We start from the raw sequence: 19,343 nt of genomic DNA, 5'->3' as shown, positions 1-19,343 counted from the left end.
TCTTTGTAGGAAGCTTTTTAATTATAGCTTGAATTGCCTTACTAGTTATAAGTATGTTTGGATTTTTATTTCTTTGTGATTCAGTCTTGTTGGGTTAGATGTTTCTAGGAATTTGTCCATTTTCTCTAGGTTACCCGATGGTTGGCGTATAATTATTGATAGTAGTTCCTTAGGATCCTTTTTATTTCTGGGATGTCAGTTATAAAAAACCTGCTTTCATTTCTAATTTTAGCTATTTGGGTCTTCTTTCTTATTTTCTTAGTTAATCTAGCACCATCATCAACCAGACTCAGAAAGAGAACCTCAGGAAATTATACAAATGTAAGAAGTACAAACCCTTGGATCTGCAACCCAAGAAGACAGGTGCCATGTGCTGTGACTGAACAAGCACCAGGAAAACCTGAAGATCAAGAAGGAGAGGCTATAACCACTGCAGAAGTACCTGGTTAAGGCCTAAGCATCAGCATCAATAAAACAAAATGGGAAAAAAGTACAATTACTATATGATCTGACAATTCTATTTCTTGGTATTTTTCTGAAGGAAACAAAAACACTATCTCCAAAAGATATATGCATCCCCATGTTCATTGCAGCGCTTCATAATAGTCAAGACATGGACTCAACCTAAATGTTTACTGATGGATGAATGGATAAAGAAAATGTGATATATATACTCAATGAATATTATTTAGCCATAAAAAGATGGAAATCTTGCCATTTATGACATGGATGGGCCTTGAGGGCATTATGCTAAATGAAATAAGTCAGACAAAGAAAGACAAATATCATTGATCTCACTTATATGGGGTATCTACAAACAACAACAGCAACAACAAAACCAAGTCATAGATGCAAATAACAGATTGCTGATTGCCAGAGGTAGGGGATAAAAGAGGGGTAAAATGGTGACAGTGATCAAAAGGTACAAACATTTAGATACAAATAAGTAAGTCGTGGGGCTATAATGTGACCACATGATGACCACAGTTAATAACACTGTATAGTATATTGAAAGTTGCTAAGACATTAAATCTTGAAAGTTCTCATCACAAGAAAAAGATGTTTGGGGGCACCTGGGTGGCTCAGCGGGTTAAAGCCTCTGCCTTCAGCTCAGGTCATGATCCCAGGGTCCTGGGATCGAGCCCCGCATTGGGCTCTTTGTTTGGCTGGGAGCCTGCTTCCTCCTCTCTCTCTCTCTCTGCCTGCCTCTCTGCCCACTTGTGATCTCTATCTGTCAAATAAATAAATCTTAAAAAAAAAAAAAGATGTTTGTAATTATGTGTGGTGATAAATGTTAATTCAGCTTATTGTGATTGTTTTGAAATGGACACATATATTGAATCATTATGTTATACACCTGAAACTAATTTATGTTAATTATTACTCAGCAAAAAAGAAACCACAATGTAAATACCTAAAAATAATTAAAACTTTATATTTTATAAAAAGAATCTAAATAAATAGGCTTTTTTATGTGTGAAAAAAATGAAGGGAGTTTTATGGTAGTCAGCTGTGTTGGACTTGACATTAATTTGCTTGTGTGACTAACTACAGAAAAGGTGCAGGTCGAAGGACCGTAAGGGTTGCAGTCTGACACACTCAGCAAGGACTTGCAGGAGGGCATATAGAAGGACCAGTAGAGGTCTGACTTTTCTTGACACTGATGTCAATTGAGTCTAAACATAGTAAGAGGGATTTGGTTTTACTAACCGAATTGAATATATTTGAACTATAATCTGAGGGATTTTAGTTATGTCTATTGAGGTAACAGTTTTAGTTAATATATGGAATAATATATATTTGAGTAATAATTTAAAAAGAGTGCATTGTTTAGTTTCTACATATTTGTGGATTGTCTTGTTTTCCTTCTATTTCTAATTTCATTGTGGTTAGAGAAGATAGTTTGAATGATTTGAATCTTCTTGAATTTTTTTTTTTTTAAAGATTTTATTTATTTATTTGACGGAGAGAGAGATCACAAGCAGGCAGAGAGGCAGGCAGAGAGAGAGGAGGAAGCAGGCTCCCTGTGGAGCAGAGAGCCTGATGCGGGGCTCGATCCCAGGACCCTGAGATCATGACCTGAGCCGAAGGCAGCGGCTTAATCCACTGAGCCACCCAGGCGCCCCGAATCTTCTTGAATTTTTAAGACTTGTTTTGTGGTCTAACATGTCTCGCCTGGGGGTATGTTCCAAACTTTGATTTTCTTTTCATATCCCTTTGTGTGTATTATGTGGATATTTTCTTTGGGACTACCACCACAATAACTTGAAACATTTTGAAGTTATAACAGTCCATTTTAAACCGAACACTGGAAGTATGATAATCATTTCAGTCGTGTGTAGAATCTACTCCTTTACATCTCCACTTTTCCCATTATATGTTACTGATGATATATAGTTACACATTTTTGTATTTCATATTCATTAACATAAATTTATAGCTTTTATGTTTTTCTTAAATTCTATACTAGATTGTAAAATGATTTACATATACACTTAAAGGTTCTGTATTTGTCTAAATATTTACCTTTATCAGGGAGTTTCACATTTTTGTGTTACTGTTTATTTTTTCTTTTGTATTTTATCTTTTAAAAAGATTTATTTTAGAGAGAAAGGGGGAGAGAGAGAGAGAACAAGAGCAGGAGGAGGGGCAGAGGGAGAAAGAGTAAGGGAATCCTGAGGCAGGCTCCCCACTCAGCGTGGAACACTTTGCAGCATTTGATCTTACAACCCTGAGATCATGACCTGAGCCAGAATCAAGAGTTGGTTACATAACTGACTGAACCACCTAGGCACCCCTGTGTTACTGTTTATAGTACTCTTGCTTCAATCTGAAGGAGTCCCTTCAGCATATCTTATAGGGCAAGTCTAGTGATAATGAATTCCTTCAACTTACGTTTGTCTGAGAAATTCTTTTTTTTTTTTTAAGATTTTATTTATTTGTTGACAGAGAGAGATCACAAGTAGGCAGAGAGGCAGGCAGAGAGAGAGGGGGAAGCAGGCTCCCCGCCGAGCAGAGAGCTCGATGTGGGGCTCGATACCAGGACCCTGAGATCATGACCTGAGACGAAGGCAGAGGCTTAACCTACTGAGCCACCCAGGTGCCCCTGAGAAATTCTTAATCCCTCTTTTGTTTTTGAAGGACAGATTTTCCAGATATAATATCCTTGGTTGCCATTATTTTTCTTTCAGTACTTTGAACATATCATCCTATTCCCTTCCAGCTTACAAGGTTTCCACTGAGAAATCTGCTAATAATCTAGTAGTAGCTCTTTTGTACATAATGATTGCCTTTCCCTTGCTTTCAAGATCTCTCTTCATGACTTTTGACAGTTTGATTATGATGTCTGTTGGTTCCCAAACTGGCTTCTGTACATGAAGGGCAAGGAGAGACCAAAGCAAGAGGCAGACCACTTCAGATTGCTAGGCAGAAGTTTTAATAAGGAACTTACATAAAAGGTTTGTCTGGGTGGCCACAAGACAAGTAGATCTCTGCCCTCAACCACCAGAAACTTAATTGGTTCAGTCACATATACTGTCCAGGTGGTCTCAGTAACACATTTCTCTCTCAAGGCTGTGTCCTTGAAGAAAGCTCCCACTATGAAAATGGTGGATAGAATGTATATTCTAGGGACAGGGGAGGGGATAAGGAGACTCTGATTGTCCAGATCCAGCTTGCAGGTCAACTGGCGATCACATCTTCTTGATTACTTCCTTCAACAATTTATCTCTTTGTAAATCCCATTGGATTTTTCTTAATTGGAGTTCCTTGAGCTTCTTGAATTTGTATGTCCATTATTTTCTCAGATTTGAGAAGATTTTGGCAACTATCTCCTCAAAAAGTTTCTCTTTCTTTTCATTCTGGGACTCACATAACACATATATGGTTCCATTTGATGATATTCCAAAAGTGCCTTAAGCTTGCTTCATTTGTCTTCATTCTTTTTTCTTTTTGCTATTCTGCCACAATAATTTTAAAAGTTTTGTCTTTGATTTCATTGATTCTTTCATCAGATTGTTATTGAGTATCTTTAGTGAGTTTTTCAATCCAGATATTATATTCTTAAGTTCCAGAATTTATATTTGGTTCTTCTTCATAGTTTCTATCTCTGTTGATATTCTCATTTTATTCATGTATTACTTTCTTGATTTCCTCTTGTCTATCGGTGCTGTTCTTTTAATTCATTGAGCATCTTTATGACAATAATTTGTAATTGTTTTTCTGGTATATTTCTGTTTCTTGAGGGTTAATTTCTGGAGATAAATTTTTTCCTTTAAATGTGCCATTTTTCTTGTTTCTTTCTATGGGTCGTTATTTTTTGTTGGGATTTCAGCATTTGAAGAATCACTCCATGCTTCCAAGTTTTTTGATTTGCTTTTTTGCAGGAAGAACTTTCTCTACTCAGCCCAGCTGGAGATTCTGGAGGTTGCTTCAGTCTTTTGTGGGGATGCATCTTCTCTGTGCTTGAAGAAGTTTGCCAATTTCTTCTCAAGAGCTCTTTTTGGTGTTGCTCTGTGATACTGTGTCCTCTTTCATGCTGTGGTAAGCTGCAATATTGGAGTTTTACCTAGTGTTTCTGTGGTAAACAGAAACTGCATGTTTATGGCTTTTTTTCCCCCTCAGACATCCCTATCCTGGCACTCCATTCCTGTCAGTATTTGGATTCAGTAAGAGAAAATGGTTCCTTGGGCAGCCCCCTGAAAGTCACAATGATGGACATAGGTTTCACTTCTTTCTGTCACCAGGGAGAAGGAAGTTGGGGGTTTTCTCCTAATTGTGCCACACTATGTTGGAGTAATAGTTTCTGGATTTCTTATAAAGGTACTTGGACTGTATTTTATTAAATCTCTGTCTTCATGGTTGATTTTTTAAAAAGTAATCTCTATGCCCAACATGGGGCTTGAATTTATAACCCTGAGACCAAGAGTCTTATGCTCCACCACCTGAGGCAGCCAGGTGCCCTGACTTTTTTTTTTAAATGTTAGTACTTAATTTTTTAAAAAAGATTTTATTTATTTGAGAGAGAGAGAGAGGCAGCACACAAGCATGGGGAAGGGCAGAGGGAGAGGGACAAGCTCACTCCCTGCTGAGAAGGGAGCCCGATGTGGGACTCCCTCCCAAGACCCTGAGATCATGACCTGAGCCAAAGTCATATACTTTTTTTTATATTTTATTTATTTGACAGAGAGAAATCACAAGTAGGCAGAGAGACAGGCAGAGAGAGAGGAGGAAGCAGGCTCCCTGCGTAGCAGAGAGCCCAACGCGGGGCTCGATCCCAGGACCCTGGGATCACGACCTGAGCCGAAGGCAGAGGCTTATAACCCACTGAGCCACCCAGGCGCCCCTAAAGTCATATACTTAACTGACTGAGCCACCCAGGCACCCCTTAAGGTTAGTACTTTATAAGTTTTGTTCTACTGTTTTCTGGCTAGCACTGTTACCAGTGAGAGGTCTGCTGTCATTCTTATTTCTGTGGGTATTTCTCAGGCTTCTACAAAGATTTTCTTTTTCTTACTGGTTTTAAGCAAGTTGTTTACGACATAGTGTGGGGATATATTTTCTGGATTTCTTTTGGTCGGAATTCATTGAACTTGGATCTGGGGTTTTTAAAAATTTCAGTTTTTCTGTGGTATAATTAACATATAAAATTATAAGATATTTAAAGTGTCTGTTATGGTGACTTGATGTATGTATATGTTGTAAGAGGATTTCCTTCCATCTATTTAATTGACACACCCATCAGCTCACATAATTACTCTGTGTGTGTGAGAACATTTACGTTCTAATCACTTAGCAAGTTTCAATTATATAGTACAATATTATCAATTATAGTATGTATGTTTTACATTAGATCATCAGATCTATTCATCCTATAGCTGCAGGTTTGTACCCTTTTACACACTGCTCCCTATTTTCCCACCCTAGCCCCTGGCAATGACTTCTCTTTTTCTCTTCTTTTCTTCTGCTTTTTAAAAAATATCTTATTTATTTAGGGGCGCCTAGGTGGCTCAGATGGTTAAGTATCTGCTCTTGACTCAGGTCATGATCCTGGGGTCCTGGGATTGAGCCCTGCATCAGACTCCCTGCTCTGTGGGGAGCCTGTTTCTCCCACCCCTTTGCCTTTCTCCCTACTTGTGCTCTCGCTCGCTCTCTCCCTTCTCTCAAATAAATAAAACTTCAAAAAAAAAGACTTTATTTATTTACATGTGTGCCCATGAGAGAGAGAGAAGAGGGAGAGTGAGTGCACATGTGCAGGGGGAGGGGTAGAGGGAGAGGGAGAACAGACTCCCTTTTGAGCAGAGAGCCTGACCTGAGGCTCCATCCTAGGACTCTTGGATCATGACGTGAGCAGAAGGGCAGAAGCTTAACTGACTGAGCCACCCAGGTGCCCAGCAACCACTTTTCTACTCTACAATTTATGATTTTGACTTTTTTTTTAAGATTCCACTTATAAATATCATGATACAATGAAGTATTTTTTTTTCTGTCTTATTTCACTTAACATAATGCCCATAATTAGTTCCACTCATGTTGTGGCATATAGCAGGATTTCCTCCTTTCTCATGGCTGAAGAATATTACTATATATATGTATATAGACACACATATAGTATATTATTTGTATGTTATTATTTATAATATAATTATTCAATGATAATTGTATATATTATCCTATACATATTAGTTTTTAAGATTTGTTTAGAGAGAGAGTATGAGCACAAGTTGGCGGGGTCAGAGGGAGAGGGAGGGAGATAATCTCAAGCATACCTCACACTGAGTGTAGAGCCTGATGCAGGGTTTGATCTTATGACCCAGAGATCATGACCTGAGCCAAAATCAAGAGTGGGATGCTTAAAGGACTGAGCCACCCAGGTGCAGTCCAATATTCCAATAATATTCCAATATTATTATACTGGAACATATATTATACATCATTGTACATATTATATACAATGTATATAGAAACAATAGAGTGTATATCTCTCTCACATCTTAATCCATTCATCCACTGATGGACATGAAAGCTGTTTCCATATCTTGACTCTTGTGAATAATGCTCAATAAATGTGGGACTATAGATCTCTTTAATATCACGTTTTCAATTGTTTTGGATATATATATCCAGGAGTGGGATTGCTGGATAATATGGTAGTTCTATTTTTAATTTTTTGAGAAAACTCCTACTGTTTTCCATAGTGGCTGCACTAATTTACATACCCACCAACACAAGGATTCCCTTTTCTCTACATCCTCACCAACATTTATTATCTCTTGTCTTTTTTTTTTTTTCGCACTTTTTAAAAAATTTCTTTTCAGTGTAACAGTATTCATTGTTTTTGCACCACACCCAGTGCTCCATGCAATACGTGCCCTCCCTATTACCCACCACCTGGTTCCCCAACCTCCCACCCCCGCCCCTTCAAAACCCTCAGGTTGTTTTCAGAGTCCATAGTCTCTCATGGTTCATCTCCTCTTCCAATTTCCCTCAACTCCCTTCTCCTCTCCATCTCCCCATGTCCTCCATGTTCTTTGTTATGCTCCACAAATAAGTGAAACCATATGATACTTGACTCTTTCTGCTCGACTTATTTTGCTCAGCATAATCTCTTCCAGTCCCATCCATGTTGCTACAAAAGTTGGATATTCATCCTTTCTGATGGAGGCATAATACTCCATCGTGTATATGGACCACATCTTCCTTATCCATTCATCCGTTGAAGGGCATCTTGGTTCTTTCCACAGTTTGGCGACCGTGGCCATTGCTGCTATAAACATTGGGGTACAGATGGCTCTTCTTTTCACTACATCTGTATCTTTGGGGTAAATACCCAGTAGTGCAATTGCAGGGTCATAGGGAAGCTCTATTTTTAATTTCTTGAGGACTCTCCACACTGTTCTCCAAAGTGGCAGCACCAACTTGCATTCCCACCAACAATGTCCTAGTCATTGTTATATACCAAGCAGGGAAAAACAATGTAAACACATTTATTGAGCACCACCTATAGCCAGTTATTGGATGGTATTGTTCCATGTACTTTAATCTCTGTAATCTCACTGCAAAGTGGTTATTAGTATATCTTGAGGAAACATAGGTTAGATAACTCGCCCTATGTGTGATATACAATGTGTTTCATACACTAGGTCTTGAATCAATATTAGCTGAATAAATGAATACATATTTATTCATATGAGAGATGTCTTGTGGATTTTTTTTTTTTTTTCTGTGCTTCTTCTTTCTAGTCTTTCCTAGAAAAATGCTAAAATCTCTAACTGCAGCCAGGGAAAGGACTGTGATCATTGGTATGATATCCCAGCAACAATAACAGTAGCAGCAGTAACACATGTAGACTTCTTGTGAGTTGGCCATTGTTTCAATTTATATATATTAACTCATTTAATCTCAACAACACTGCAAAGTCAGTAAAATCTTATTTTATAGATGAGGAAATGGAGCTGCAGAGAGGTGAAATAGCTTGTTAAAAGTCGTCATGTTGGTAAGTAGTAAAGCCAAGATTTGAACCTGAGAGATGAGCCCGGGCTGTACTTAACACCTCTGACCTATCTTGTCTCTAGATACTGCCTTTTACCTAGTGTCAACTGTGGGTTCAAGCCTGGATCAAGTTTTCCTAATTTCCTCCTTCAGGCCTCTTACAGCTACTTTGGCAAGTTACTGCTTTCCAACACTGGAGGAAATTATCAGTAGACTTCCCAGCTTTTTCTATTGTAGGAAAGGCAATGTGAAGTCATGGAGTAAGGTACCGATGTCCTCAGCTTTCAGGTGGCAGGGAAGGGGAACATAAGTTAACCTTCCAGATTACTATCATCATATGAACAAATAAAACACAGAATTTATAGAGCTGCAAATCAAATGTGCCAAAGACGTGAACAGAAAACTCAAAAAGGAAGCCAATACTTTTGTTTAAAAATGAATCTTAACTACATTTTTATTTTTTAATTTTTGCCTTGCGATTGGTAACCTTTAAAAAAGATTGATGTGGCTGAACCCAGGGAACAACAGTGAAGATGTGAGGGGCATGAGGGACAGTAAGAAGGTAGTAGAATTGATGGACTATAGGTTCTGGTGAGGTCAAAGTAATGCTAGAATTGTGGAAAGTGAATGAACAGTAGTGATCAGAAAATGAGATTTTAAAATTGAGAATGTAGAGAATTTGAACTTAATGATAATGATAATGATTAAGGCTATAGCAACAGTCCAATAAAAATATATAAATCATGTATGAAATATTTTAATGAGATATTTAAATTTTTTACAAAGTTCTTCAAAACTTGTGTATTTTACACTTAAAACTCATCTTAACTAGTCACATTTCAAATGCTCAGTTGCCACAAGTGGTCTAGTGACTATTATATTGGATGGCGCTGTTCTAGAGTATGACCCTGGGAGTTAAGTGGTTGGGTAGGGGGACCAGGGTGTTAGAAAGATCACCTATATGAATACTGGAATCACTAAGAATGTTACTCAGGTACTAAAAAAACCCATGTTAGACCTATACATAATGAGTTGGAAATACCTCCAAGACACTGAAGTGAAAATTAATTTTCAGTATACAAAAGAGTACTGCATGCAAGTACTGTTAGGCATGCTAACTTGATAGTGGTGCCCCTCTGGAGAATGGAGTAGAAATAGGATGTGGGAATGAAGGGGGACTTTCAAATCTTGCTCTATATATTTCCGGGTCAATTGAGTATGTTACATTGAGATGGTATTCATGTATCATCTTTGTATTAGAATTTTTTTAAAGAGTTGAAATATGAATACCATTGATCCAGTTATCGGTTTGACTTAGTTCCCCTTAGTCATTTGCCCTTTCCTCAGTTTCATGAATTATTCTGAGAACACAAAGTTGGACACCTAACCAGCTAGTTTTATTTTTTTCATTAGCACTAAGGTATATCCCACTTTGTTGTCTATGATGTCATAAAGCACCCTGGTAAGACTTCCACTTTGCTTTGTTTGGGGCCTCAGATGACTGAATCTTATCTCAAGTTATACATGGTTAAGACAAGGAGAATGAACTGTGGGGCTCCATTCTGTGCCTTATGCTCCTTTCCTGAACTAAGATAAAGGAATGTTCTCAAAGACTTAAAGTGCTGTAATCTCTTTCCTTAAATTCTGAGCTTCTTGAGGGTAGGGACTGAATCTTTGGAGCCCTGGTATCTATAATAATGCACAGCCTAATAGGCACCCAATAAAAGTTCCTTTAACAGCACATTTGTTAATGATAAGAGGCTAGAAAGTATACAGAATAGGAGTGCAGGAGAGAGGAATGGGCTGTATGCTAATTTCTATGTGTTGCTTTCTTATGAACTGTCAACTACTCCTTCAAAGTATAGGTTAAATGTCACTTTCTTCCCTTAGTTTTTACCTCTACCCAAGTAGTTAAAAGCCATATCCTCTATGTGCCCACAGAATTATTTGTGTACTTCTCAAACCTTCTCTTGCTATGTGTTTACATTTTAAGTTTCTCTTCTAATTATGAGTTCCTTCTGGGTTAAGGACCAATCCTTATTATGTTACATGGTACCTGAGATATAAGGTACTTAAATGTCTCATGAATATATAATGTACAGAGCAGAACTTGATGTCTCAAACTCATTTCCACACATAATAAAGAAAGATGAAACTTACATTTAAATACTGAATTACTGAATATTTATTGAGTACCACTGTATACCAGGCAAAGGAACAGAAACAAATTGTCCAGAGTTACTTTTAACTGCTTCAGCAATGCCTGAGTCCTCATCATAAAAAAACCCCATTGTGCTGATTAGTATCCATTCACTCTTTGATTAATTTTCATGTACAGTTTTCTCGTCTACTTTCAAATCTTGCATAATGTTGCAGACCATTAAATATTCCAAAGGCTGTCTCTAAGACCAGAGGAATCACCATTGCTTTTATCTCTGTCTGACAAAGCAGCAGCCAGTAAAGTAAAACCCTTCCTTTCGGTGGCAGTGGAACAGTATGATACCTAAAAAGGAAAAACAATCAAGAACTTCTTTTGGATATATTTTCTATGAAAAGTTCACTGATTTCCCCCAAATGGATAATTTCTATTCTATGGTCTTTCATATACATAGCAAAAAGGTTTAAAGCCAGCTATTTGAAGTACCAAACTACATTATAATTAAAGTATGTCATTGGCAGCTAAAGAATAAGAAAACTTTATGTACATTTAAAAAAATAAAAATGGGGGTGCCTGGGTGGCTCAGGTCATAATCCCAGGATCCTGGGATCAAGCCCCACATCAGGCTCCCTGCTCGGCAGAGGTCTGCTTCTCCCTCTTCCACTCCCCCTGCTTGTGTTTCGCTGTGTCTCTCTCTGGCAAATAAATAAATAACATCTTTTTTTAAAAAAAATGAAGGAAAGGAAGGAAGAAAAGGAACAAACAGATAGACTTACTTGACTGCAAGGCGTCCATTTTTAGAGAAAGCCAAACCACAGGGATATAAAACACCACATATTATGCTAATCAGTGAACTTCTCAGAACACAATTTTCCTGGCTTATATTGCCTGGAAAACAAAAGTAAATTTGGTTTCCTTTTAAAATTGAGGATAAGAGTTATTAAGACAGTCTTGTATCCTCACAGACTAGTTACCTGTACTGTCCTCATAGTGAAACAACAGAAAGAATATTAGAAATTCAGTCTCAGGCACATGATAGACTAAATGCACCATGTTTAAAAAATTCTTTTATTATACTTAATATAAGAGGAGTTATCTCTTATATATATATAATTGTTGCAGAAAGCAATTTCATAAGGAAAATATTAAACAAGTAGACCTGGACATCTGGATTCTAGGTTAATACGTTTTTATTGCTATGTGTCAGGCATGTATTAGTGATATAATGTTGCAAAAAAGAGACCTTTTAAGTGAGTCCCTGAGGAAAGAAGGACTAAGATAAATATTTAAACACATAATTTTTAATTGTACATAATGCTTTGAACGTAAAATGAACAGAAAATTTATCTAGAAACCTAACCTACCCTGAGGGAATCAGAGATTTCCCTGGGAAAGAGATAATTGAGCAGGGACCTGATAAATAGGATTCAGAGGTTCTATCAATGACTAGTTATGAAACTTAAGGTAAGAGGAGGAGGCAGGAAATAACATTAGAAGCCCACAATAGGCTAGCTACCTCATTAGGCATTTAACATACAGTATTTTAATCATCACAACAGTCCTGGGAGGTAGGTATTGGTAGTCCTAATTTATAGAACGGATCTCAGATATTCAATGACTTGTGCATTGTCACAAAACTTAAGTAGGTGGAAGCAGAATCTGAAATCATGTGTGCAGTATGCCAAAACTTGCTTTTTCCCCAGTATGTTGTTTCTTAGCATACATGAACATGTCTTGCCTTTAGTTGTGTATCTGTAAAGAGGACACGATATTACTTGCCTTGCCTAATCAGGAGGACTGTGGTGGGGATGAACTAGGATAATGTATGTGAAGGTACTTTTTAAGTGGCAAAGCAATAGACAAGCATTAGTGATCATTATCAACAGTATATCTTAATGTGTAATTTTACTTAAACATAAACACATTATATGTTAATGAATTTAAATTTACCCAAATACAAGGCATCCGTTACAAGGAGCTTATAAGTGACTACAGTAGACAAAAACGGAAGTGTAGTCAGTGATGCATATGTCTTCAAAGCGTCATGTTTAACCTTGAAGCAACGTCTGAAAATGAAGTTGGCCATTATTCCAGAGAAACTAGCTGCTGTTCCAAGGAACGCTGTGCCATATATATTTAAAGTCCTAATAGGAAAAACAAAGAGAAAAATTACATTCAACATAATATTCTCTTAATGGAGATATCCTTTCCTCGGTAGTGATTTATTATTATGTATTTACTCAACATCAAATATTTCTTCAAAACTTACTATGCAAAAGACATCTTCTATGTGTTGAGGATGGGGCAGTGAATAAAGAAAAAAAAATCCCACCTCTCATGGAATTTGCATTCTTTTTTTTTTTTTTTTTGGAATTTGCATTCTAATGAGAGGATAGAAGCCTCTTTCTGAAATCACTCAGAGTGGTTCTAAAATGGAACTCTTAAGAGATAAAATTTTGGCCACAAATAAAAATGAATATGTTCCAATATAGCCAAATTTATGAGATACCTAAGAATACTGCTTTTGCTACTAAGAGAATTAATTTGCTTAAGCCAAAGTTGTTTACATTTGGTTAGGCCCTCTAGCAAATAACTATTTCTTAATTAGTGCAAATATATTTCAAATAATTTGTCTAGGATATGCAAAGAGATTTGATACATCTAGTTTTACTGATTCTGACTCATACCTAAATTCAAAATGTCTGAGGTCTAAGATTAATGTCCTTTTACTGTATTCTTGAGCTCTGTTAATCTAAGTTGAAATGGTAATGTGAAACTATAGGTACATCATGGAATCTGTATTCCTTTTTGAATTTAGCACTGCGCTGAGTTAATCAATTCTAAACTGAATATAATTACAATTAAATATCAATTAAATATAAGTAGCTCCCAAAATGGTGTTCTCCTAATTGCTTTTAATTTAAAAATGTTTACTGTATAAATAACATTTCAACAATAGTTTTGGACATTTTCTTTTTTAAGAAGCAAAAGAAATTATCCACAGTCCCAATATTCCAACAAACTACTATTTTCATCTGTGTATTTTTTCCCTCAAGTTTTTTCATAAACTCTTTATAACCAACTCAATAAAGTTAATAGGATCTTAGATACTCAGAAACAATGGCAATACAGAAGATGTGCAAATAAAGTTAGAGACTTTCAGTCTGGGTATGTCTCTTACTTTTCTTTTCTAAGATATTCAATTTTTTTTTCCATGATTTCGATGATCATTGGTCTTCTGAGTTTTGCATCTGCCAGAGAAAGACTGGGCTGACCATGTGAGTATGTTGCCATTCTGATGTCCTGGAAAACACAAAATTTAAGAACCATAATAGCTAATGATATTAATAATAAATATTATAAATTTTAGATTCAGATTAAAAACGATTTAGATCCTAGTAAAATTGTCATCTGCTTTCACATACTTTGTCAATGATTCAATCAATATTTAGTAGCTCTTATCTGCTAGATAATGACTTTTTGTGAAATTGTTAGAATACTGATCATCTCTATTTTTACACTTTAATAGATGAGAAAAATAAGGTTCAGAAAGGTTGACTTGCTTTAGGACCTAGTGTAGAAGGATAACTTACTGAGATACTGAATTTTTGTTGTTCTTACAGTTTTCCCCAAAGGTAGACAAGCTTTGTACTCTTGCCCTAGCTTTTTCAGAGCTAGAAGGAAACAACAGCCTTGTTAACAACTGTCTCATGAAAGCCCGAGCTCATTTTGTAGAGTATGTTGAGTTTCCTGGAGAAGGAGGAGAGCAGGGATTGCCTCGCCTAGTGAGAGAGAACATTAGAGACAGGGACACTTTTCCAGGCTAGGAAGAGGTAATGCTTATGGATACCCTGGATTACATAAATTATATATCCAGCTCCCTAGGAGTACCTGCAGCAGAAGCACAGTCTTTGCTGGAAACTACATGTAGTATACCAGGGAGCCTGGACCCATGGCACTGGGCTCCAGTGTGGGAAGGTTCCTATGTCCCAAGTGTGATGTCTAAATAGACATAGTCTAGATCTCAAATTTCAAGAGTCCTGGGCAAAAGAATTAAAGTGGAATAAGCATAATGAACTCAGAAGATAATAAATCAGTGATTCTCAACCTTTAGTTTGCACCAGAATCACACGCGGGGTTTATTTGAAATGCAGTTTTGTGAGCTCCCTCCTGATATCTGGATTCAACAGGAGTAGGATGAAGTCTAGAAATCTGCATTTTAATAAACCAAGTGATTCTGACACTGGTAATTAGTGGACATACGCTGTAACTGTTGAACATCACTGTAATTACTCATTTGTTGAATAAGTGATATGTACCAATCTTAACCCTAACAAATGAAAGGTTAAGTCATCCATGGCATCAACACTCTGAAGGTATGGGCTCCTTTAACTTTCATACATTATTACAAAATGAGTAATAATGGACAAGTTTCTTGCCCTGCATCATTGTAGAACTGGACTCCGGCCAGTACTATTTTTTTCTTTAAAATATCTGAGGGGACAGGTTAAAAAATGATAAATTACAATTTCTTATGGATTAGATTTAATCTTCTGGCTCTTTTAGACATCTAAATGGAAAATGGAAGATATAGTAGTATCTGAGGGAGACTCTATATCTAATCCATCTAATATACTATGAAGGCAGATATCAGTAACATGGTAATTTATCATATGTTTATTTAAAATAAATCTTTATTTTGCTGTCATCCAATTCCTTTAAGTCCCTTATTTTCCACAAAGAAAACTCTAAGGCAATGCCTTGGTACCAACTTTATACCTGTCTACACTATCAATATAGAGGGAACCCAGACACCCAGTATTATGATTCTAAAACACTGAAACAGGACAAATGCTTACTGAGTGCAAACATTAACCTTGTACCTAATCTTTGGAAGGCACAGTTACTAAAGAAGAGAAAGAGACTAGTAATTTTTTGATAGATTTTTTAACAAGTACTGAAATGTAAAGACTTTGTGATAACTGACTTTTTTAAATTTTAATTTTTTTCAAAATTTTTATTTAAATTCCAGTTAACAGAGTCTAACATTGATTTCAGAAGAATTCAGTGATCCATCACTTACATTTAGCATCCTATGCTCATCATAAGTGCCCTCCTTAATACTCATTACTTGTTTAGCCCATCTCCCACCCACCTCCCTTCATCAACTATAACAAGCATTTTATCTAAAAATTGACTTGTCCAAGGCCACTCAACTGGTCACCACGATTATCCCAATAAGAGTGTACATATTCAAGTTTATAGTCTGCAAAGTAGTTTTGTACTGTTTTTATGTGATTATTTTACCTGGCTTTTCAGAATTTTATTTAATATCATCATTTACATAGCACCTGGTATCTGAAAGACCTAGGGATAATTAAGATGCAATTGTGTCCTCTGGAATCCATAACCCGACCGAGGTCAGGACAAAAGGTAGGTAATTTAAAGGCAGAATTAGTGTGCCATAAAAATGAAACCAAACCAAACAAAAAACATGAGAAGAGCCTTAACCTATCCAGGAGACGTGTGGGAAGGTTTCCCAGAGTAGTGACGTCTAAAGGAGTATCTGAAAGAGGAGTTTGGTAGGGGGGAGTAAGGTGTGGAAGAAGCTACACGGAAGTATTTCAAGTTGAAAGCCAGCGAAAGGCCTGGAGACAAGAGAAAAGAAACTGCAAGCAACCGGGACTAGACTTTAGGTCTCCTATTTTCTCTCCGCCTCCTTCCATAACAACCGAGGGCTTCACTGCGTCCCGCATAGGCTTGGAGACTGTTCTCTTTAGATTTTAAAATTCCATCATTTCAGAAGAGCCCGTTAATATACGGAGGCTGCAGAAATCACGACTCATACGGCCCCGGGTTTCCGCCTACCTTGGGCGCTTCCCCGGCTCTCACCGGCACCACACCTGCATCCTTCAGGTCAGCCCCAGCCTCACGCCCGGGCGCCGCCATTTTGGTGGCTCACATGACTAGCGGTGGGCGGGGACCCAGAACGCCCGGAGCGGGAAGTGGTGCCGGCTCACGCCTCTAGCCTGCAGCCCTGGCCCTCCGCGGTCCAGTCAAAAGCCGCGCCCTCCATCCAGGCTGTGATTGGGCGTGGCGTCCAGAAATGAGAGCCGCTCATTGGCTTCGAGGAGGTCCAGACGGCCGTGGGCCCGCCTTCTTGCCAGCCCTACATTCCCTTACCCTGCTATTTGTTAACCTAGCTCCCTCTTCACTTCTGCTGAGGGCGTGCGTGGGGCGGTCGGAGCGCAGGGATGTTGCTGCGCGCTTTCCTCTCTTCTGGGCACCTCCGTTAGCTGGGGCCGATCTGCCGGCCCTTTCACTCCTTGAAGGAGTTCACCTCGTTGGCCTGGTTCGTGTGTTAAGGCTTCGGCTTCCCGGGCACCGCCTCCCCTGAACCCCCAACCGGCCGCCAGAGCAGCCCCGACTACCTGCTCCCCCGCAGCGGTCTGACTCCTCTCCCAGTCTCTAGTTCCCTCGTATTCCATTCTCTTACCCCGCTTGGAAAGGGACCAGAGAGAAAATTCCCCCCACTTCCCAAGAAGAGCCTTTTGCCAGCCGATATTTCGAGGTGGGGGCGCTCGAGGAGGCCTGGCGCCCTTTTGTGCACGTTCAGTGCCCAGCAGTATCTCCCAGACCAGCAACCCCCGACCCTCCAGTCTCCATGTCTTAAGAGAAGCCAAATTCGAGAGTTATATAATTTCTAGTGCTGCTGTTTCTCCTGCCTGAGGAAACACTTCATCGCGTGGAGGGTGCAGGACATTTCTGTGCACTTCTATATAAGAACGGGGTGTGGGCAGGGGTGGCCAGCGGTAGCAGAGAGATTTCTTGTCTTTTCTGCAAAAGGAAGGTGGGTAGTTTGGAGAGAGATTGAGAGAAAGGGTGGATGTGGAAGCCAAGCAGCAGAACTCCCATTTAGGAAATCGCGAACCGTTTGCACATCTTGTGCTCACATGCCTAATACTACTACATCGTCTCAGAAAACACCTTTGGGGGAAGGTTTGACTTCTCTTGAACAGTCTCGGTGTTTTTCCTCGCCTGCTAGGGAGCTGTTTGGATGCGAAGAGATGGCATGATGTGAATGACTCCAGTGTGAAGAAAACTGCTTCGCCAACTCATCCTGCATCAAGTGCCCATTGAGTAGCACTGTCACTTTAATGTCTCCATGCCAAGGGATTGCTTTCCTTCTTTTCAATCCTCTCGGTTAATACATGGGAGGATCAGAATCAGAGGGGCATTAAGGATTAAGCCCGAGGGGCTTGGAGAGCACAGAAGAAAAAAATGAAAGTGACAACAAGCTGGATCCTGTCTTACTGAGTGGGTGAGATCTGGAACTTCTGGTCCAGTAAATAAAAAGGGGCCTTTCAGTCTGTGTTCTGCCCCAGAAAACTGTTCAAACTCACCCACCTTTCTAGAGACCAGAGGCAAAAAGGTTTTTAAAAGTTTTTTTTTTTTTTTTATTTTTGGTTGGGGAGGGGGTTACATTTTTCTCTAAAGAATTGAGGATCTTTATCATCAACCAGTTCATCTTTGAATTTGATCATGTACGGAGTAATGAGACAGCTGTGTAAATTTGGTTTGTGCCTTGAGTTAGTTACTGAATTCCAAAAATGTTGATGTCTGAAGAGGAGTTTTAATAACATTTTCTATGCTTACAATAATTTTCTCAGTTTTTTAAAACAGAATAAATATTTTATAAAAACTGAAAAACTCAAGGTTATTTTTCTCTGAACTCTGTGGGCAGTGTCAAAAGTTTAATTGTGGAAAAAAACACATAATTTTTTTCTCTGTCTGGAAGAGAAGACAGCCTGGATTTCAAAATTGAACAGTGAAGTGGTTTGCAACAGTTACCTGGCTCTTGGCCTCAGTCCAGCTGAATCAAGTTGAGACCTGAAAAGAGATCTTGGATCCTGTGGCAGTGGAAAGACCCAAGAATGCCAGTCAAGAAGAAAGGTGGGCTATGAGGCTTCCTATATGTTTCCCCCTTTTCTTGGTTCTGGTGTTTGCTATTTAAACTGTATTCCATTTGAGAGTAAAATTTTGCTTGGATTTTGGGAAATATTTATTATAATACTGTCTTTTTTGTGGTACTCATTCAGTAATATTTTGCTAAAGTATAATGAAGTAAGACTATATTATTTAATTATGGACATTGTGATTTCATAACTCAGGTTGTCTAAATAGGTAGTTTATACTGTTTATAATCAGCATAGATTTGATACCATAGATTTGAGCTTTTGTTTAGCTTGTTTTCTTAGCTTGTCGAAGGATACTTTTGAACAGACTTTAAAAATGAAACTTGTACAGTGGAGCTCTTCCTCATGGACTTAATATTTACTTATTTAAAGGTTTTATTTATTTATCTGAGATAGTGAGAAGAGAGCATGAGCGAGGGTGGTGGGGCAGAGGGAGAGGGAGAAGCCCTGCCGAGCAAGGAGCCCAACGACGTGGGGCCTGATCCCAGAACCCTAGAATCATGACCTGAGCGGAAGGCAGACATCTAACTGACTGAGATGCTCAGGCACCCTGGACTTAATATTTATCAAATGAATCACATAGTTGTAAAAGATAACAAAGTTGTAGTGAACACAGTTGCAGATTTACTAATCATTTGATTAGAAATAAATTTCATATTTGGGTTTGCTCTAGGGTAAATATTCACTTTTGTGATAAAGCACAACTGGTAAGCTGCCAT

The 19,343-nt window shown here is 38.3% G+C and overlaps 1 protein-coding gene across 1 annotated transcript; it reads right to left on the bottom strand.

Moving 5' to 3' along the window:
* Positions 1–10,651: 10,651 nt before the first annotated feature.
* Positions 10,652–16,621, bottom strand: TMEM126B (transmembrane protein 126B). Its single transcript, XM_046016367.1, has 5 exons — positions 16,517–16,621; positions 13,830–13,951; positions 12,599–12,792; positions 11,425–11,536; positions 10,652–10,993 (listed from the first exon to the last, which is right to left on the bottom strand). Exons 1-5 carry the CDS (start codon positions 16,595–16,597, stop codon positions 10,819–10,821), a joined length of 684 nt encoding a protein of 227 aa, XP_045872323.1. The 5' UTR covers positions 16,598–16,621; the 3' UTR covers positions 10,652–10,818.
* Positions 16,622–19,343: the final 2,722 nt, after the last annotated feature.

This window comes from Meles meles, chromosome 8 (assembly GCF_922984935.1).
Source record: "Meles meles chromosome 8, mMelMel3.1 paternal haplotype, whole genome shotgun sequence".
Lineage (NCBI taxonomy): Eukaryota > Metazoa > Chordata > Mammalia > Carnivora > Mustelidae > Meles > Meles meles.
This window is presented reverse-complemented; position numbering and strand designations above follow the sequence as displayed.